Source organism: Ochotona curzoniae, unplaced genomic scaffold (assembly GCF_017591425.1).
Source record: "Ochotona curzoniae isolate NIBS_2020 unplaced genomic scaffold, NIBS_Ocur_1.0 contig_409, whole genome shotgun sequence".
Taxonomy (NCBI): domain Eukaryota; kingdom Metazoa; phylum Chordata; class Mammalia; order Lagomorpha; family Ochotonidae; genus Ochotona; species Ochotona curzoniae.
Window position 1 is genome coordinate 119,287 of NW_024466121.1, and position 14,055 is coordinate 133,341.

General features: G+C 41.7%; 1 protein-coding gene across 1 annotated transcript; it reads right to left on the reverse strand.

The window, feature by feature from the left end:
• Positions 1 to 9,201: 9,201 nt before the first annotated feature.
• LOC121159194 (zinc finger protein 84-like) lies at positions 9,202 to 12,024 on the reverse strand. The gene is made up of 3 exons (XM_040984176.1): positions 12,017 to 12,024; positions 10,717 to 11,930; positions 9,202 to 9,224 (listed from the first exon to the last, which is right to left on the reverse strand). Exons 1-3 carry the CDS (start codon positions 12,022 to 12,024, stop codon positions 9,202 to 9,204), a joined length of 1,245 nt encoding a protein of 414 aa, XP_040840110.1.
• Between the last annotated feature and the right edge of the window lie 2,031 nt (positions 12,025 to 14,055).

Genomic DNA, 14,055 nt, shown 5'->3' on the forward strand with positions numbered 1-14,055 from the left:
TTATGATCTTGTGAAAGTGTGTCAAATGTGCAGGATGGTGTTTATATTTCTGAAATTGGTTGTTTATGTCACATTTCTCCTTTTAAATGATTTTTGTTCATATTTATTTATTTATTTAAAAATTATCCATTTTTATTGTAAAAATCAAGCTCATAGAAAAAGAAATAGTCTCCAGCCATACCACTGTTCCATGTTCAATCTATTCTGATCTGGAAGCTGAGCAGTGTCCGGCCTGGTTAGTACTTGGATGGGAGAAAGGAGAAGAGAAAGATCCTCTGTCTGCTGGTTCACTCCTCAAGTTGTGCAACAGCCAGAGTTGAGCTGCTCCATGGCCAGGAGCCTCTTCTGGGTCTCCCATGCTGGTACAGGGTCCCATGGCTTTTAGAGTTCTGCATTGCTTTTCTAGGTCAGAAGCAGAGTCCTAGATGGGAAGTGGAGTCACAAGGACAGGACGTGGAGTCACAAGGACATGAACTGTCACCTGTATATGATCCTGCCATGTGCAAGACGAACATTTAACTTCTGAGCCATCAGTCCAATCCCCCAATTTTTATTAATGTTGTTAATGAATTGCCACAATAGTGAATCTTCAATACGCCTGATGTTTTATGGACTCAAGTAGATCCCCACCTATTGGGCCATTTTATTTATTATATTCTGTACTGCCTCCCGAATTTCAGAAACCTATGCTGACAAGCCTTGTCTGCCTCCTCATATCTCCAGCCCCATGAGGCTGTGATTACATCTGGTATTGTGTATCTCTCATCTTCTTCCTAGGACCACAGGTGACCTGCCATTTCAACACCTAATGTGAATGAGATGTGTGTTCATCCTTAAATCGTGTCATTTAAAAAATGCATCATTAGGCCTGGTGCAGTGGCGCAAGTGGTTAAGGTCCTCACCTTGCACGCCCGGGATCCCATATGGGCGGCGGTTCTAGCCCGGCAGCCCCACTTCCCTTCCAGCTCCCTGCCTGTGGCCCGGGAAAGCAGTCGAGGACAGCCCAAGGCTTTGGGACCCTGCACCTGCGTGGGAGACCCTGAAGCGGCTCCTGGCTTCACATCGGCATAGTATCGGCCATTGCACTCACTTGGGCAGTGAATCATATGGGGGAGAACTTCCTCTCTGTCTCTTCTCTCTGTATATGCGCCTTTCCAATAAAAATAAAATGAATCTCTAAAAAAATGCATCATTTAAAAATGCATCATTTAGAGCCTAGCTTATGGCTCAGTGGTTAAAGGCCTCACCTTGCACACTGCGGGATCCAATAGGGGCGCCCATTCTCATCTGCTTCCCATTCAGCTCCCTGCCTGTGCCCTGGGAAAGCAGTCCAGGGTGGCCCAAAGCTTTGGAACCCTGCACCAGATTGGGAGATTCTCTCAGCTTCTGGCTCTGGCTTGGCTCAGCTCCAGCTGTTGCAGCCTCTCAGTGAGTCAATCATTGGACACAAGATCTTCCTTTCTGCTTATTCACCTCTTGTGTATCTGCCTTTCCTAAAAAATAAATAAATCTTTCTTAAAAAATGACTGAGACACAGCAGAACCTCTTTCTTCTCTTGAGTTACTCTCCAAATGGCCTCAATAGCTGGGGAAGGGCCATTGAAAGTCAGGAGCCAGGAGCTATTCCAGGCTTTACATGTGGCTGCAGGGTCCCTAGGACCTGTGGTCATCCTTTAAAAGAGTTACAGCAATGAAACATTTCTTGTGAATACACAAAGAAGAGCATTTAAAACATTTGTCTGCCCTGACCCATCTCACTTACCTTTAACAAAAGAACAGCAAGGATGAAGAAGAAGAAGAAAAAACAGGTACATCAGTACTAGATGAAGGTGATGATTAACTAGTGTTTGACTAAGTTAACAATTAATAAAAACCAGGGCCTGGCGGCTAAAGTCCTTGCATTGAATGCTCCGGGACCCCATATGGGCGCCATTTCTAATCCCGGCTGCCCTGCTTCCCATCCACCTCTCTGCTTGTGGCCTAGGAAAGCAGTCAAGGACGGCCCAAAGCTTTGGGATCCAGCACCCGTGTGGAGAACAGAGGAAGTTGGGGCTTTGAGTGAGGTGGGCATATTGTCTAGCTTTAATGCTCATATTTCAGTTAGACTGTCTTAAAATTCTGGGAATAGGATTTGGTAAGACTATGGCTAGAGTAGTCGTATGGATGGGCAAGGATTAGAGTCAGTATTTGGCACAGGGTTAAGTAAAAGCAGAGGTATATGAGAGGTATTTGGGTTAGGGTTAAGATTAGAAATAGGGGTAGTTTTACAATAAGAGTTAAGACTAGTATTAGAATGAAGGCTAGAAATTTCCTTGGCATTAGTGTTAGGATTACAGTGAGTTTTAAGGAAAGTTGTAGTGTTAGGAATGGGCTAGTATTAAACTTTGGGTGAGTGCTACCATTGTCACTAGGATTAAGATTGGTGTTAGCATTAGAGCTGGGGTTAAAGCAAGCGCTAATGTTGAGATTAACGTTAGAATTAGAGTTAGGAGTAGAATGATAATGGATAATATTAGGTTTATGGTTAAGGTTAGTGTTAAGTTAGGACTGTGACTTGATATTACTCTTAGGATAGGGTAGGGTTAGGTTGGGATTTATGATGAAAATTAGGATTCCACTTACAACTATGGTTATGGTTGATGTTCATGCTGTGGTTAATGTTAGGGATAATTCAATGGTTATGGAGAAAGGTTCATTAGGATTCGGGCTAAGGTCAGAGTAAGGAGTTAGAGCTAGAATTAGAGTTAGGGCTGGGAGTATAGTTGATATTAAAATCAGTGTGAGAGTTCAGGTTAGAGCTAAGTTTAATGTTAGGGGAAGTGTCAGGGTTAAGACAGGATGAGGGCTATGTCCTAAGATTCATTTGGTATTATGGTTAGAGCCTTGGGTAGTGTTAAATCCATGCTTAAGGTTAGAGCAAGATCACAGATGGATTAGGGCATGGTTATCATTAGGGTTAGGGCTAGAATTTGAGATTTGGGATAGTGCTGGGATGAGAGCTACAATAGAACTACAGTTGGTTATAGATTTAATGGTAGGATTTGGGCAAGGATTACGATTTGGGTTAGGAATAGATTTAGAATCAGAGCCAGATTGAGAATTAGGAATCAGTTTATGGTTAGCAATGGGGTTATGATTAGTGCTCACAATAGGCCTAAATAAGAGTTAAGATGAGGGTTGTGGCTAACCCTAAGCATAGACAGTAGCAGTCTCAAGAACTAACACCAGGCCTAACTCTAACCCCAACTGTAAACTTTATCTTAATCCTCAATCTCCTTCCACCCCTAACTCTAAACCTAGTACCAACCTTTGCAATACTCCTAATCCTAACCCTGACTGTAATGCTAACTCTATCTCTTGACTTTTTACATCTGTAGCCATCAGCCAAGCTGTAGGCTGAATCCTAACACTAACATTGACCCTACTCTTAAACTCAATCTGAACATGCATAATTCTTTTTTTAAATATATAATTTATTCCTTTTCATTTCAAAGTCAGATATACAGAAAGCATGAGAGACAGAGAGGAAAATCTTCCATCCGATAATGTTGCAATGGCTGGGGCCGCACCAATCTGAAGCTAGGAGCCAGGAGCCTCTTACAGGTCTTTCACATGAGTGCAGGTCCAAAAGCTTTGGACCGTCCTAGACTGCTTTCCCAGGAGACAAGCAGGGAGCTGGATGGGAAGCAGGGCTGCTGGGATTAGAACTGGAACCCATATGTGATCTCGACACAGGTAAGGCAAGAACTTTAACTGCTAGGCTATTGTGCTGGACCTAGAAGAATTCATACTAAGATACTAGCCAAAATCCTAACCCTTGCTATGACCATGCCCCTAACCCTATTCAGAATATCCCTGATAGAGCTCTAATCTTATTCTAAATCTATCCACAATGCTAATATTAACAGAACTCAAAGCCTAGTCATTAACCTAAAACTAAACATAGACCGGGCAATTACCCAACCCCTATCTCAAAACCTAGCTCTAATACTTATTACAACCTAGGGCACACCCTAATCCAGATATGATGATTACCCCTAATTCTTGCCTCATACTGACACTAGTTCAAGCCCTAGCCCCAACCAGAAATGAGATCCTAACCCTAAACAGAAACTGAGCCATAGTCCTAACACTGACTTCAACCCTGACACAGATTTAGCCATCACTGTAATACTAAGCCTAGCCCTAATACTGAACCTTACCATAGATGTATTTCTAAAGCTAACCCTAATGATAACTGGAATCACATCCTAATTATAACACGAATCCTAAATCCAACTGTAGTCCAAACCTTAGTCATAAACCTAGCACTAGATTTTGACCTAACCTTAATCCTAGAAGAACTGCAGCACTAGCCCATACCCTTACATTAACTCTAGCTCTAAGCGTAATTTCAGCATTCACTCTAACCTCACCATACTACGAAAATCAACACAACTTCTTAATCCTCAATGTAGCCACATCGTTAGTCTTAACACTAATTGTAACCCTAACTGTATTCTAAAGTGACAGAGCCCTTACCCAAGTCCTAACAATAGTCCTCAATCTAGTACTAATGAAAACTAAGTTGGAACCAGAAATACGACCTGAACTTTATATCTAGCATTCAGTCAAAGACGAATCTATCCCAAATACTAATCCTGATGCAAATCCTACTTCATGCAACAAACAAAAACCTGAGTCTGAACCTAACCATATTTGTAAGTTTAACCCTAACACTCACCATAAGGCTAACCATAATTCAAATCTTAAACCTAATAGTAACTTCAATACCCAATCTAACCATTAGCATTAGCCCTAACCCTAATTCTATCTAATCTTAATCCTAGTTTTATTCCTAATGATAACCCAAATCATAGGCCTTAATGGAACCCTAACACTAAAATTAGCCCCAATCATAAAACTGGACTTTGACTTCATCACTACCATACCCTAAGATATAATGATAACCCTGATCCTAACCCTACACAGAACCACAACATGAAAACTAATGATGTCCTTGAAGTGATCTCTTTTATAATACGGTGAGCCTGCTTCATGACACCGTATTCTAGCAGGGAAAACTCACTGAGAGCCATGTCAAGAAAGCTCAAGTGATCTGCCTACAGAAGTCAGCTTGACTTGGCTCTTCTATATTCCAAATGCTTTTCCAAACACTACCTTTAACAGGGAACTAGGATCAGTTTGGCTCCTTCAAGAGACACAAGGATTCTCATCAATGGAAAAGTGAAATGCTTACACAGTACCAGTATTGAAAAAGCCCTAGGCTTCATTACATTTTCTGCCCAGCCCCACACACTCACACTCTGCTGCATTCCATCGAGTCTAAATGTCCCCCTGCCAAGGCCTGTGGGGAAAAAGACCAGAGAAAGCAGAGCTTCAGCCACTCACCATCTTTCTCCACCACGCATAGGAGGCTGTCTGTCACCATGGCTTTTCTAAAATGCTGGGGCTGCAGGATTCTGGGCTCTTATGACCAGGCAGCTGCTGATTGGACAGCTTATATGGCCGTGCAACCCAATGAGGTCAAAGAGAGGCAGCCAATCAGAATGCTCCCTGTCACCAGGACAGCAAAATGGTGTTATGTGAATGAAGCAAGAGTGAGGGTCCAGGCCAGAGTTCATGCTCAGAGCTTTGCTAATTCACTTGGTCATAGCCCTCCAAAGTTTATCTGTAGTCACCTTCTTGTTGGTCCAAGTCATCTGTCCATGGGCCTACTATCTACTGTGTCTGGAGCTTGACACAACCTGTGGCAGCTGAGTTACAATCCTATGCGTGTTAAGCTTCCACAAGCATTCACCCATACCCTTCTTTTGGAACTTCTCTTCATAACGCGTTTTAACATAACCCATGTGTTATGTTAATGTCATGGGTGCTATTTATAAGTATATTGTGCAAAATGCTTACAGATCTAAAATACACACATCGTCCTTTTGATGCATTTCTTTTTAAGGCAGTCACCCTTCTAGCCTCACCCCATGCATCTTCTCCTCCCTTTCTTGATGGAATACCATTTTGTGTTTGATCTTGGTGCCTTTGTATCAATGTGTGAATTGTTATTCTTACTCCTTTGGATCCAGTCACTATAAGAATTGGGTAATTTAGACTTTGGATTATGTAAGGTATTCTTCGCAGTGTTTATTTATGTATTTATGCTTTACATAGATGCTTAGACCTTGTGTTTTCTGTTTGTTGGTTGTTTCCATGACCACATTTTCATTGTAAACCTGGAGCCTGCTCAGGATAACATGCAACCTTCTTTACATCCAATCCCAGTGGAACCATTTTCAATAATGTTGTGTTACTTGTGTTGTATGTTGTAGGATTCTACTCGGTGGATCCAAGGTAAACAAAAGCTGCTGACATATCTGTGTCTTCCACAGTTTGTCTTCACTGACCAGATGGCTCACTTCATACATGGGACACCCACAATTCTGTGCAAAACTGATCTCTTCAGTCCCCATTTCACTGAGACAAATGTAATTTCCATAGCTGCTCCAGGATACATTTTTGGGATTTTGCAATGGCAATAGTCTCGCTAAGTGACTCTAAAGAGAACCAAAATGAAACTCAAACCAGAAGATCCTAGCAATGCATGTCCTGGGAGGATATTGCTATCTTCCAGAACATGAAATGAGTATCAGCTTTCTCAAGCAGATATCAAGTAGAAAGACAGAGACTGACCTGATTCATGAAAGAGAAAGCCAGACTTAAATATTGCCACAGAAACATGCTCCCAATTAAAGAAAAAATAATAAAAATAAATCTACTTGTATCCATTTCTGTCAGTGGGTAACAACTTTCAGGTACTTAAGAACAACCCATTGAATTGACATTTCTTACAATTTGACAAGACTATTTCATGGCACTGTATTCTACTAGGGAAAACACACTAAGAGCCATGCCATTGCTTGTGGCTGTGCAGAGTATACTGTACATTCGTGCAGAGTATACTGTACACTCAATAGGTCTGCATGCTCAGCTGCAATTGCCTGGAGAGAAGTTCCCCCTTGACCTGGTCATCATGGGGGAGGAAAGAACCAGTTCTAGGTTCAAATAACACTGACTCTCCCTGCCATGATCAAACCTTGAATTTTCTTCAAATATGTCTCCATTTGCTGTCTCTCTAGCACCATTTGAGAAACTTCATAAGAATTTTTTTTGCTTTCCTTTAAAATACTTTTGAATGAGGGTTGTTATTGAGACACTTCAATGGTTGAGCCCCTACTGATCATGTAGGCATTCAGTTATCAGAACTCCAGATTCTGTACCAGCCTTTCTGCTTCTGGTCAGTGTATAAAATACACCTGAAGTAGCAGGGAATGATGCCAGGAATTGGGCCCTGATACCTACATGAGAGATCACAATGTGATTTTTTGTTCCTGATTTGGACCTGGCCAAGCTTGGAATGGAGAACCCCAGGGTCATGGTGGGAGTGACCTGGTGAATGCAAGTTCTATTTGTCCTTTCCACTCTCATGAGTGCTTGCATGCTCTGAATCTGCATGTCTCTACTTGCCACACAAGTAGGACCTACTAGGTAAAAGAAAAATGAACTCAGTGATATGCATCCCATTGATGACCTTCATTATTTGTGTGCCTCGGAAGGTTTGATTATATTAATATAAAAAGTTTAATTTTATAAGTACAATATAAAGTTTCTTTTTAAGCTTGCAAATGTCACCCCAAGCTCACTACATGGGCAATATCAGCTTCTGTGTTGACAAATACACCTATGACACACTTGACATTTTCAGTATTAAAATTGCTTATCAAAACTAGAAAACCTGCACTGATTTATTTTTTGTATGACCATGGCATTAGGCTTACGCTTTTGGAAATGCATCATTCCATGTTTGCTTTAGTCCCAGGTACTACTTTCTAGTAACTCTGATTTAAAGTAGGTACAGACATAGGAAGACATTCCTCATGCTGACTGCTGGGTAGAATTGTTATGTCTGGGTTTTGCATTGCTTAATTTCTCAAATTGTAGAGTGTATATTTTGAAAATTACAATTGTTCATTAGCACACATGGCTGCCTCTTGGGTGCATGGCCCAAGGCATTGGGCCATTCTTGACTGCTTTCCCAAGCCACAAGCAGGGAGCTGTATGGGAAGTATGCCCAGCAAGATTCAAACCGGCGTCCATATAGGATCCTGGCACCTTCAAGGCAAGAACCTTAGTCACTAATCCGCCATGCTGAGGACAAAACAGTACAATTTTTATCTTGAAGAAATACTTTACTTTTCAATTACAAATTCAGACATAAGAGAGGAAGATCTTCTGTCCATTGATTCACTCCCCAAACGACCACAATGGTCAGAGCTGAGCTAATCTAAAGCAAGGAGCCTGGACTCTCTTCTGGGTCTTCCACAAGTCCAGAGTCCCAAGCCCTGTCCTCAACTGCTTTCCCAAACCACAAGCAGAGAGCTGAATGGGAAGTGGGGCAGTCGGGATTAGATTGAACACCCATATGGGATCCCAGCACGTATAAAGCAAGGACCTTAGCTATTAGGCTATCATTGTTGGCCCAAGAAAAGCACTTTTACGGAGGTAATTACTGGGCCTAGCATGGTAGCCTAGTGGCTCTAGTCTGCACCTTGCATGTGCTGGGATGCCCTACGTGTGCCAGTTCTTTTCCCGGATGCTCCACTTCCCATCCTGCTCCCTGTTAGTGGCCTGGGAAAACAGTAAGCGGTGGCCCAAAGACTTGAGATCCTGCACCTATGTAAGCAATCCAGAAGAAACTCCCGGATCCTAGCTTTGGATCAGCTCAGGTCTGGCCTCTTCATCCACTGCAGAGTGAATAAGTGCATGGGAGATCTTTCTCTCTCTCCTCTCATCTCTGTTTTTAATATTGCAATAATAATAAAATTTAAAAAATTTAAAAAGAGGGTGATTACCAGAAACTATAGCTACTGTGAATCCCCTTCGAACTGATTTCAGTTCCTTTAAGGATACACAAGGACAGAGGAAATACCACAGAAGCTGAGTTGGCCAGGGAGTGACCTCAGGAGAAACCAAACCTATTCTCAACCTGCTCTCAATTTTCAAACATTTGAACCACAAGAAATGAATGACTGTGATTCAGGACACATACTCTATCTGTTATGTTGACTAAAGCACACTCTGCATTATAACTATCATTCCTATAGCAATGAGAAAGAACCCATCACCGTCAGAGACATATACAAATCCAAAGTTATGAGTTCAGATGCCCAACACCTAAACAATAACAAAATATCAAATAACCAACCAAAATACTGACCTTCCAGTCCCCCACAAAATAAAAAAACAAGTCTAGGACTAATAAAGGAGACTCATGTATATAACATCAAAAAGGAAAAAGGAACATGCAAAAATTGCTCACACAGAAGGACAATGGCCCTGGGCTCGCTGTGACAGAGTGAGTTTTGTCACTGCTGTGGGGTGACCGTCCCATGTGGAAATACCTTCCAATTCTGAGATTCTTTTTTTCCACTTGCTTCATTTTATTTGAGACTCTCCACTGCACTTTTCATTTGCTCTACTATTCTTATTTTTTGAAATGTCAGCCTTAATTTGCTCTATTGCTGTTATTTTTTGTGTAACATATTCCTTAATTTTTTTGAACTCTTGTATGTGCTTCTCAATGTTGATCAGAAGCTTTATAATGAGTTTTCTGAATTCTGAGTTCCCAATTTTCTCACTGTCTTCCTCAGTTAACTCTGAGGGCGGCATCAGGTTTTGCTCCTTTGCAGGGGAGTCTTTAATAATGTTCATTTTACTTCTGTGTATTCTTTTGCTCTAGATAATTGTACTTCTACTTATCAGATTCTTCTCCTTGGTGCAGGTTTCTAAGCAATGTCGTGCACAGGTCCACAGTTATTGTTAGGGTTTCCCCCAGGGACATGGTGTGTCATGGGCCTATGGCTTCCTACAAGAACTAAGTGGGCACAGATCCAGGGGCAATCTCCCACATTCGAGAATTCAAGGAGGGACAGTGGCCAAATGGGATCCACATTTGGCCAGGTGTCACAAGATTCATCACTCTGATCAAGATTCATGCTTCATAGCTGAGTCTTTAGCATTAGGATTGCAACATGCATCAGTTGATATTTTTGCTTCCAATTTATTCTGAAACAGAATGTGGGATATTGAAATTCAAGAAACTCATACTACATACATTCTGGAAATGATAAAGATGGTATTTCAAACAAGTGTTATGCACTGAACATTTATTATCAACATAAGAATCTGAAAGCAGTACTCATTCACATTTTACCCCTCACAATAAAGGTAGATCACTCACAAATTGCATCTTACTTTAACAACACATAGCTGTGTTCTCAAACACACTGGTAATCTCATGTATACCTTTTAACACTTGTTGGAACTTCTGAAGTGTTTTTTCACTTTGATTTTACTTTTAGTACTTTGTTTGCAATGTTGTTAAAGCTTGTTTCACTCATGTTGTAAGCTGACAGAGCATGCCAGTATGTTTATGGTCGCTAATATATGCTTACATGCTTTAGTAATGAAAATTGACGGCTCCCAAAAGGCTTCTGCACATTATCTACATTCGTAATGTTTCTCCCATGTGAATTCTGATGTGCAATGAAATCTCCCCCCTTTTTTTTTCACCACACAGGACATTCATATTGTTCTTATCCTGTGTGGGTTCTCTGATGTGTAATGAGGTCTGACTTCTGAGAAAAACTTTTTCCACACTCATTACATTCATAAGGTTTTTCCCCGGTGTGGATTCTTTGATGTTTAATGAGTTGTGGCTTCTGAGAAAAAGCTTTTCCACACTCACTGCATTCATAAGGTTTTTCCCCAGTGTGGATTCTCTGATGTATGATTAGGTCTGACTTGTAATGAAATGCTTTTCCACATTGGCTACACTCATACGGTTTTACCCCTGTGTGGATTCTCTGATGTCCGATTAGGGATGACTTCAGCTTAAATGCTTTTCCACACTGGCTACATTCATAAGGCTTTTCCCAGTTGTGGATTCTCCGATGTATAGATAGGTATGATTTCTGTTTAAATGCTTTTCCACACTCAACACATTCATAAGGTTTTTCCCCTGTGTGGATTCTCTGATGTCCGATTAGGGATGACTTCAGCTTAAATGCTTTTCCACACTCACTGCATTCATAAGATTTTATGCCGGTGTGGTTTATCTGATGTTTGATTAGGGATGACTTATGCTTAAATGCTTTTGCACACTCACTACATTCATAAGGTTTTTCCCCAGTGTGTATTTTCTGATGTGAAGTTAGATATGACTTCAGTGTAAATGCTTTTCCACACTCACTACATGCGTAAGGTTTTATGCCGGTGTGGTTTATCTGATGTGTGATTAGGGATGACTTATGCTTAAAAGCTTGTCCACACTCATTACATTCATAAGGTTTTACCCCTGTGTGGATTCTCTGATGTCCAATTAGGTGTGAGTTCCGAGAAAAAGCTTTTCCACACTCACTACATTCATAAGGTTTTACCCCTGTGTGGATTCTCTGATGTCTAATTAGGTGTGAGTTCCGAGAAAAAGCTTTTCCACACTCACTACATGCGTAAGGTTTTATGCCGGTGTGGTTTATCTGATGTGTGATTAGGGATGACTTATGCTTAAAAGCTTGTCCACACTCATTACATTCATAAGGTTTTACCCCTGTGTGGACTCTCAGATGTGCAATTAGATATGACTTTATTTTAAATGCTTCTCCGCACTCATTACATTCATACGGTTTCCCCTCTGTGTGAATTCTCTGATCCCTAATGAGAGAGAATTCCTGGTGAAAGACTTTTCTATGCTCATTACATTCATATGGCTCCTCTACAGTGTCAAGAATCTGATCTCCTATGAGTTCTGACTCCTGGTCAATGTTTTCTTTACATCCATTGCACACATAGAAATCTGCTCCTCTGTCACTTCTATGTTTGCTGGTAATGCAAGATTTATTGTGAAAAGGCTTTTTACAGTAACCACATATACAGTGACTTCTAGCTGTTTGGGCTATCTGATTGACTTCCACATCTGTTTTATAAATAAGTGATTTCTCACTCTTGAAATGCTCTTGGGATTTCTTTCCTGAGTGTGTTTGTGGATGATTGTTAAAGTCAGAATTGTTATTTAATTTTTTCTCTTTAAACTGCACAGACTCTCCCACACTGACTGGTTCTTGGTATGGGGGAGAGGGTTGTAGGGAGATAGGATATTGTTGTTAGAAGAAGGAGGTGTGGGGGGGAGGGAAAAGGGGGGGGATTTTGAGGAGGTATTGGGGGGATGAGTGAGGGGGGGGTAGTGTGGGGAAAATAGAAGGTGGGGGGGGGGGGGGGAGATGTTTGATTGATGGGGGGTGAGATTTGGATGGGATAATGGGTGAAGGGGGTTGGTTTTGGTGGATTTGGTGGAGTGGGGATGTAGGAAGAGAGGAGTTTTGAATGTGTAGGAGTTGTGAGAGAGGGTGGGGAGGGAGAGGAAAGGATGAATTGGTAAGGGGGGGGGATAGGTATGTTTGAGGAGTGGGTTTTAGTGGGAGGGGGAGGGGGAGTGTGTTTGAAGGTTTGTTGGGGGGAGGGGGTTAGGGGGGATTGGGGGGATATAGTGTTTGGTGGTTAATTGTAAATTTGAATTAACGGAAGTTAGATTGGAGTTTTAGAATGTAAGTGGTTATAGGGATGTGGGGGGTGGTGGTTGTGTATGAGGTGATTGGGATGTAATAGTAGATGATTAGTAATTTGGGATAGTGGAAGGTAATTAAGATTGGATTTAGGGTGGGAGTGGGAGAGGGGGATGGGGGGGGGGTATATAGAAGAGAAGTGGGTTGTGTGATGGGAAAGGATTGGGGGATAGGGAGAAGGTAGGGTTTATGAAGTGGGGTGGAGGTGGAATTGATAAGGTATGGGGTAAAATGTGGGGAGGGGAGGAGGAGATGGGGGATGGGGGGGGGTGAAGAGAGGGTGGTTGGTGGATGAGGGAAGGGTTTGGGGGGGGGGGGGTTGAGGGTGGGGGGGGTGGTGGTTGTGTGTAGATTATGGTGGGGTGGGATGTGTGGTTGTGTAAGGAAGGGGGTGGATTAGAAAATTGGGTTAAATTGGGGTGAGGTGATATATTTGAATGGTGAAGGTTTGGATGAGGGGAGATATATATGGGGGTTGAGGTTATGGGGGGTTTGTGGGGGGGATAGTAAGAGAGAATGGATTGTGATATAATTAAAAAGGAAGAGAATTTGGTTGGGTTGGGATGTGAATGAGGAGGAGTATGGGATAAGGTGGATAGGGAATTTGGTATATGGAGTGTGTGAGTATATTTAAGTAGTTGGAGGAGAAGAATATTTGATTTGGTTATTAGGGTGTGGGGGATATAAGAGAGTAGATTTATATAATAAAAAAAAAATTTGTTTTGGATGGGAATGAGGGGGTATATGGGGAGGATTTGGTTGTGATTGGTGTGTTTGTGGGGGGTTTAGGTTGTGGTTTGAGGTGGATGGTATTGGGAGAGATTATGATTGTGAGTAGGGGTTATAATGGATAAAAGTGAACAGTTTGGAAGTGTTATTGGGTAATGTGATATGTGGGAGGGTGAGTTAGGATTAGAAGTGAGATGAAGGATGGAGATGTTTAGGGAGATGGTGCTCTGAGATTGGCAGATCAGTTATAGTTTGGACAACCAAAGCCGTGGGATTGCGGAACGGTGTGGGAGTCCTGGAATGGGTTCCGTGCTCCTCACTTCAGCTCTAGCCGTTGTGGTTGCCTGGGAAGTGAATCAATGCATGGAAGATCTTCCTCTCTCACCTTCTCTCTGTAGGTCTGACTTTAATATAAAAATAAGTATATCTTAAGAAAAAAGTCATCTTGGGCAACTCTCTTTTCGGGTATTATAAAATTTTTGTGATTACAACTTGCCTGAAGATTATTTCTTGACTTTCCTGATTCGCTCCAAGCAGTTCATTCTGTCTGTAGGAATCTGAAATGAGGAAAAGAGTAACCATCTCCATGGAGCTCATCTAAGTTTTTCTGTTACAAGGCTCAATTACAGCCAATGAGGTTTATTGCCATTTTAAAT

What these genes read in the sequence shown, in the direction of transcription:
- LOC121159194 (XM_040984176.1), bottom strand. An exon ending in CGGGGAAAAACCTTATGAAT is followed by an intron (nt 9,225 to 10,716) that starts GTAATGAGTGTG and finishes GTTATTGTTTAG; the next exon opens with GTGTTGGGCATCTGAACTCA.